General features: G+C 36.8%; 1 protein-coding gene across 1 annotated transcript; it reads left to right on the plus strand.

The window, feature by feature from the left end:
- The first annotated feature begins 4,097 nt into the window (after nt 1-4,097).
- Nucleotides 4,098-7,297, plus strand: LOC105887187 (GTPase IMAP family member 7-like). The gene is made up of 2 exons (XM_012806475.2): nt 4,098-4,157; nt 6,279-7,297. The coding sequence occupies exon 2, from the start codon at nt 6,320-6,322 to the stop codon at nt 7,205-7,207; it is 888 nt and encodes a 295-aa protein (XP_012661929.1). The 5' UTR covers nt 4,098-4,157; nt 6,279-6,319; the 3' UTR covers nt 7,208-7,297.
- The last annotated feature ends 261 nt before the right edge of the window (nt 7,298-7,558 follow it).

Raw genomic sequence — 7,558 nt, forward strand, 5'->3', positions numbered from 1 at the left:
TCTTTAAAGGTTTGGTAGAATTCTGATGTGAAGCCATCTGGTCCCAGGCTTTTCTTTTTGGGGAGATTTCTTATAGTTGATGCTATCTCAGAACTTGTTATAGGCTTGTTCAACATTTCCACTTCTTTCTGTCTAAGTCTAGGAAGGTGGCATTTTTCCAAGTTTTGGTCTGCTTCCCATAGATTTTCATGCTTCTGAGAATAGAGTTTTATGTAATATTCATTAAGGATTTGTTGAATTTCTGAGCAGTCTGTTGTTATTTGGCCTTTATCATTTCTGGTTGATGAAATTAGGGATTTTACTCTTCTACTTCTGGTTAGGTTAGCCAAAGGTTTATATATTTTATTGACCTTTTCAAAAAACCAACTCTTTGATTGGTTGATCTGTTGTCTGATTCTTCTGTTTTCAATTTCATTTAATTCTGCTCTAATTTTAGTTATTTCTTTTCTTCTGTTGGGTTTGGGGTTAGAATGTTCTTCCTTTTCCAGTTGCTTGAGATGTCCCATTAAGTTGTTGACTTCCTCTCTTTCTAGTCTCTTGAGGGAGGCTTGCAGTGCTATAAATTTCCCTCTTATGACTGCCTTTGTGGTATCCCAGAGGTTCTGATGGTTCATGTCTTCATTATCCTTTTGTTCCAAAAGTTTGGTAATTTTCCTTCTTAATCTCATCTATGACCCAGCTATCATTCAGCATGAGGTTATTTAGTTTCCATGTTTTTGTATGCGTATGCAGATTCCTGTTGTGACTGAGTTCAACTTTTATTCCATGGTGGTCCAAGAAAATACAAGGAATGATTTCTATTCTTTAAAATTTGCTGAGGTTAGACTTGTGACCTAAGATGTGATCAGTTTTGAAGGATGATCCATGGGCTGATGAGAAGAATGTGTATTCATTTTTGTTAGGATAAAATGTTCTGTAGATGTCTGTTAGATGCAAATGTTGAATGGTTAGGTTTAAGTCTAAAATTTCTTTGCTTAGCTTCTTTTTGGAGGATCTATCCAACACTGCCAAAGGAGTGTTAAAATCTCCGACAATTATGGTTCTGGAGGAAATTAAGTTACTCATGTATGTTAGAGTCCGCCTTATAAGTTGAGATGCATTCTGATTGGGTGCATAAATGTTGACAATTAAAATCTCACCATGTTGAGTGCTGCCCCTAACAAATATGAAATGGCCATCTTATCCTTTCTTACATTGGTTAGTTTAAAGCCTATTGTATCTGTGAATAAAAATTGCAGCACCTGCTTTTTTCTGATTTCTATTTGCCTGAATTATAGATGACCATCCCTTCATCCTGAGTCTATGTTTATCTTTTAAGGTAAAATGAGATTCCTAAATGCAGCAGATGTCTGGCCGGAGTTTTTGTATCCAGTCAGCCAACCTGTGCCTCTTTAGAGGTCAATTTAAGGCATTCACATTAATTGAGATTATTGATAAGCCAGATAACATTTTGGGTATTGAGTTTTTCGAAAGTCCAGCGGATGTTTTTAATCCTTTCACCACTGTGGAAGTTGGAATTTGATCAAAAGTTTCTGAGTTTACTTTGGTGGTGGAGGATTGTGTTGTTCATTATGGAGGATAGGTCTGAGGATATCCTGGAGAACTGGTTTAGTTATGGCAAATTTCTTCAACATGTGAATGTCATTAAAGTATTTAATTTCTCCATCATAGATGAAACTCAGTTTAGTTGGATACAGGATCCTGGGTTGAAAGTTATTTTGTTTAAGGAGATTAAAGGTCAATGACCACCCTCTTCTAGCTTGAAAGGTTTCAGCAAAGACATCTGCAGTCATTCTAATGTTCTTCCCCTTGTAGGTTATGGTTTTCTACATCTTGCAGCTTGTAGAATTTTCTCCTTCATATTAACTTTGGCGAAGCTAATTTTAATGTGTCTATAAGAATTTTTATTTGGGCTGAGTCATGCTTGGGTTCTGAAACTGTCTGCTATCTGGATTTCGGAATCTTTTGGCATGTCTGGAAAATTCGTTTTGATTATTTCATGAAGTAAAGCTTCTGTATCCTTCACAGCAACCTCATCACCTTCAGGTATTCTGACAAGGCGAATATTAGATTTCTTTGAGTTATCCCAGAGCTCTCTGAGAGAAAGATCTGTTTTTATTCTCCACTTTTTTTCCTCATTGAGCATTCAAAAGCTTTGTCTTCAATGTCAGAGATCCTTTCTTATGCCTATTCCATTCTGTTACTGAGGGATTCTACTGTATTTCTCAGATCTATGAGGACTGAAAGTTCTTGCCTCAATGTGTCAAAATCTTTGGTGATTTTGTCTTTGAAATCGTTGAATTCTTGAGACATCTTTTGAATAATTCTAATTCTTCTTAAAATTCTAATTCCCTCCTTTCCTCCATTCTATTGATCTTATTTGCTATCCAAATTCTGAACTCAATTTCTGACATCTCAGCCATTTGTTTATGAATGGGATCTTTTGCTGTATCTACCATATGGTTCCTTGGGGGAGTTGATCCACTCTGATTATTCATGTTGCCAGAGTTTTCCCCCTTATTCCACCCCATGATTGTTTTTCATTTTTGGCTAGATGGGCAGGTAAGGTGAAATTAGATTGGGAGTTCCTAGGGTTGTGGTCAATCAGCCCTTTTTCAAGGACCTGGGACTGATGGCTACAGCTTTTTCCCTATAGCTTTGCAAAGGACCCATATAGTATTACAGTCTGAGGCTGAGGAAACCTGTTTGGTGTGGTGGACTTAGGTGGCTCTGTCTTGTATTCAGCTGGTTCTTATCTGATCCTAGTGGATCAGTGACTCTGGTAGTGTCTTAGGTGAAGTTTGCTTTCTTGGAGTCCCACCTTGCCTCAGCAGAGGTGACCTGCAGATATCACTCTTCTTTCTTGGCTCAGCTCCCAGTCTTCAGGTTAATTGGGTACTTTCTGGGCATTATCCTTCCCTCTGGATGGGAGTTTCTGTTGGAGGCTGGCTCCAGTTGGCCATCTTGCACTCTTCTTGAATTTAATTGTAGGTCTGTAGTTGTGCATCTATTAGTTTCAAATTGGTATTGAGTACATGGGAAGCTTGTTTTTCCATTCTTGAGATACTTTACTAAGAAAATGTTCTTCAACTCCATCTAGGCAAATACAAAAGATACAAAGTCTCCATCTTTTTTATGGCTGAATAGTACTCTATGGTATACATATGCCACATTTTACTTATCCATTCATAGGTTGATGGGCACTTCAGTTGTTTCCATTATCTTTGTGATTGTGAATTGAGCTACTATAAACATTCGAGTGCAAATGTCCTTATGATAAAATGTTTTTTTCCTTCTGGATAGATATCCAGTACCAGGATTGCAAGATCAAATGGAAGGTCTACTTTTAGCTCTTTGAGGATCCTCCATACTTCTTTCCAAAAAGGGTGTACTATTTTGCAAACCCACCAACAGTGTACACCCTCTCTCACACCCATAAGAATAACTCACATCACAAAGTCCCAAATATCATGCATGCTTTCAAACTTGGAGAAACCATAAGAAGAATCTTCAGAAGCTCTGTGATCACTGGCAGACTTTTTTCATCCTCACCTTCATTTTTTTTCCCTCTGTTGGTTTTGAATGGTTTAGATTCTTTTGGCTTTGAAACTCCATGCTGTTATTTTTTGAATAAGTAACTTCAGGCCTTCCTGAACAACCATATTTTAAAAAATAATCCATATCATACAATTCTTAAGAAATATCCTCTGGCACTATATTTGGAAACACCAAGGTACACACTCGTCTTCCTTCTTTCCCAAATCAGCCCTTAGTGTCTCCCTCCACCCAGGAAATACAAGCAGACACTGTTCCTCATTCTTTCTGGGCAATATTTAGATTATTAAACAAAAGGCCTTTTGGACCTATTGCTATAACCCCAAACAAAAAATATAGCCTTAGGAAATGTTAGTGTTACAGCAGGCACATGTGCAAAAGGTTTCAGCTTGGTAAAATAAAGCAACCACCAAATTATGGAATAATATCTCTGTCTCTTTAAGGGCACTGAGTTTTGTCATTGGTTCCACCCAATCTGAGCTTCCTGAACTCAAAGGTTTTAGGGAGTGCAAATGCTTTTGCTTCACAGTTAAAGCAAAAGCACCAGCTCAAACAGCCTCTTTGGAGAGAACTTGGGAACTCAACCACTTGCTCAAGAGAAGGTTAGCCTGCCCAAGAAGAGGGCTCCATGATGCAGGGCTGTGAGGGGCAGTAGGGGACAGGGTGCATGTTGGGGGGTGGACTCTGCTTTCAGGAGAGGCAGGACACCGTGCCAGCACAACTGCTTGGAGGGTGTTGCTCAGGTGGTGGTTGTACAGGGTAGACAGGGCAGTGAGAAGATTTACCAGTGGCACCTGCATGGCTCAGATTTCATAGGACACCCACCATTGCTTGCTGTGCCTTCCACCCAGTGGCTCTTGTTATAGATGTGGAGCATTTCATAGGAAATTAATGGCTCCCAAGGAGGATTTTCAGTTCTGGAAGGCAATTTAGAGACAGCCTGTCTAAATTGCTTTTATTGGTAAAAAGAGAATCATAACCCTAGAGGGTTTCCCAGATCACCCCTAACATCAAATTTGCTGACTTCTTTCCAGCATTCAACAAAAGTGTATAGTCTTGTGTATACTTCCTTTTATATTTTTTGTCAGTGCAGACTTGGGATGAATCCTAAAATGGGCATTGATAATTCAAGAGTAAATGCAAGATATTTCTACCTTCTCTGCTAGAGGTGGCGGACTGTACTTTTATTCTTACTGGACACATAGGGGATGACCTTTTTCTCCTATACATTTACCACCAAATTACTCCCAACAAACCAAGGTATTTTTGCCATACCTATAGCAGAGAAATAGTTCTTTTGGTGTAATTATATTTTATTTTTTATTGCATATTCATTTTTCTCTATTATAAATGAATTAGAATATAGTTTATATATTCAAGGGACATTTGCATTTCTTTCTTTGAACTATTCATATCTCTTGATTAATTTCCTATCAGGTCGTTTGTCTTTTGTTTCTCTACTTTTAGATATTCATCATATAGTAGGAAAATTAGCCCTCTCTAATATAAATTGAAAGGAATAGTTTCTTGATTTTTAATTTGTCTATGCCTTACATCATTTTTTAGATTTTTATGTAATCAAACATTTCAGTCTTTTCCTTACACTATTTTAAATCTTAGAAACATTTTACCTACTCTCAGTTTACAAAAAAGTATGCATTTGTATGGGCTATTTTTTATTATTTATTTACATGGGTTGATTTTCTTTTATTATTTATGTGGGCTAATTTTCTACATTTAATTTTCTAATCTATTAGGGATTTGCATGGTATGGGAAATTGAATACAATTTAATCTTTTTCTATGGGATATAAATGTAATATAATATAACTGAATATAAATAAGTAAGCAAGCAGTGGTCTATTTCTGAATTTTCTGCTTCTGTTTTGCAGACTTTCTCTATTCACTTACCAACCTCATACCTCTTTAATTATACAGGCTATACTGTTTCATTTTCTGATAGAGCTGGTCTTTTCTTGTACTTCCTTTTCTTGATAGTCCAGACACTTGCTTTTCTCTGAATCCAAATGTACTTCATAATCAGCATTTTTAGCTCCAGAAAAAAGATTACAAAATTTAAAATATTTATATTTGTATAAAATCATGTCAAAGAAGTATAAAATTGTTATTTTATGAAATGATTTAAACATGAATCAGTGTTAAATTTAGTCAATTTCCTTTCTGCATCTAGGTAATTTTCTTCAGCTATTAATGTGATGTATTATAATAACCAATTTTCTCATGTTGACCCACCCTAGTGTTTCTGAAATAAATCACACTTATGGTATATTACATATTAATATATAGTGATTTATTTTGGATTTTTGTATCAATATTCACAAATGTGACACATTTGTAGATTTTTTTTAATTGGTGAAATCTTTGTCAGCTTTTGGAATTGATATTATACTTTCCTAATATACTTTCTTTTTGTATGGTCAGGAATAGTTTAAGTAGCACCCAGATGATCAGATCTTTAAAGGTTTAATAGAATTCCTCTGTGAAACCATCTGGACTGGTACTGCTTTGTGGGGAAACTCTTTAACTAGTTTATTATTTCTTTCATAGTCCTTGAATTGTTTCATCTTTCATTCTCTACTGGGATCAATATGGATAATAGAATATTACAAAAGGTCAAGGAGAGAGAGAAAGAAGAAAAGGGGGCTGGGAATGGTTCCCACTCACTTACATTGGTCTTTATTTCTTCTCCTTTCCCTCCTTGAGGTCTTGTACAAGCCTAAGTTCCCGAGCTTCTTAGCGTGAATATGGCTGAGTATCAGGACCGCTCACTGAGGATTGTTCTGGTAGGGAAAACAGGAAGTGGGAAAAGTGCGACAGCAAACACCATCCTTGGAAAGAAAGTCTTCGCATCTAAAATTGCTGCCCACGCTGTTACCAAGACCTGTCAGAGAGCATCCCGGGAATGGAAGGAGAGAGAACTTGTTGTGGTTGACACCCCAGGGCTCTTTGACACCAAAGAAAGCCTGCTTACCACTTGCAAGGAAGTCAGCCGCTGTGTTCTCTCTTCTCTCCCAGGGCCTCATGCCATTGTCCTGGTTATGCCACTGGGCCGCTTCACGGAAGAAGAGCAGAAAACCGTTGCATTGATCAAGGCTGTCTTTGGGGAGGCAGCCATGGAGCACATGATCATTTTGTTCACCCGCAAAGAAGAGTTGGAGGACCATGAAGAAACTCTAGATGATTTTACAAAAGCATCTGTGAAGCTGGAAGTTATCATCAAAGAGTGTGGGGGCAGGTACTGTGCCTTTGGCAATAGCCCACGAACAGATAAGGTGGAGAAGGAAAGTCAAGTGCAGGAGCTGGTGGAGCTGATAGATAAGATGGTGCAAAAAAATGGAGGCTCTTACTTTTCTGAGGCCATATACAAGGACATAGAGGAAAGGCTGAGGCAACATGCAGAGGTTTTGAGGAAAAAATACACTGATGAATTTAATGATGAGATTAAAAAAATAGAAGAAGAATATGCTCATAAATCAAAGGAAGAAAAGGAGGAAAAGATAGAATCAGCAAGGAGGAAATATGAAGAAAAAAAAAGAAACATAGGAATAGAGGCTGAGCGTAATATATTTGAAAACATTGTAGATATGATTAGGAAATTGCTTTTAAGAATATGGGATACGCTTTGGAAATGATATAAATTTAATTCTTTCTCTTTAACTTACTATGATTTGTTAATGTGTCACATTGTATTTTTCAAAGATGTCTGCAACAATGCCTCCTGCCTCCCCACTTCATTAAGACATAATTAACAAATAAAAATTGTGCATATTTAAGGTACACAATGTGATGTTTTATGTGTATATACATTGTGAAATGATTAAATCAATGTAAGTAATTTTTTTCATAGTTTTCTTTTTTTGGTGTGTTGAGAACATTTAAGATCTACTTCCTTAGAAAATTTCAAAAATAGAATATAGCATTATTAATTATGATCACCGTGCTGCACTTAGATCTCCAGAATTTATGCACTCTGCATAATTGAA

The sequence above is a fragment of the Otolemur garnettii genome, unplaced genomic scaffold (genome assembly GCF_000181295.1).
Source record: "Otolemur garnettii isolate 467f Iridium unplaced genomic scaffold, OtoGar3 scaffold00053, whole genome shotgun sequence".
Lineage (NCBI taxonomy): Eukaryota > Metazoa > Chordata > Mammalia > Primates > Galagidae > Otolemur > Otolemur garnettii.

Coding starts and splice junctions, on each gene's coding strand:
- LOC105887187 (XM_012806475.2), top strand. CDS start 6,320: ATGGCTGAGTATCAGGACCGCTCACTGAGGATTGTTCTGGTAGGGAAA.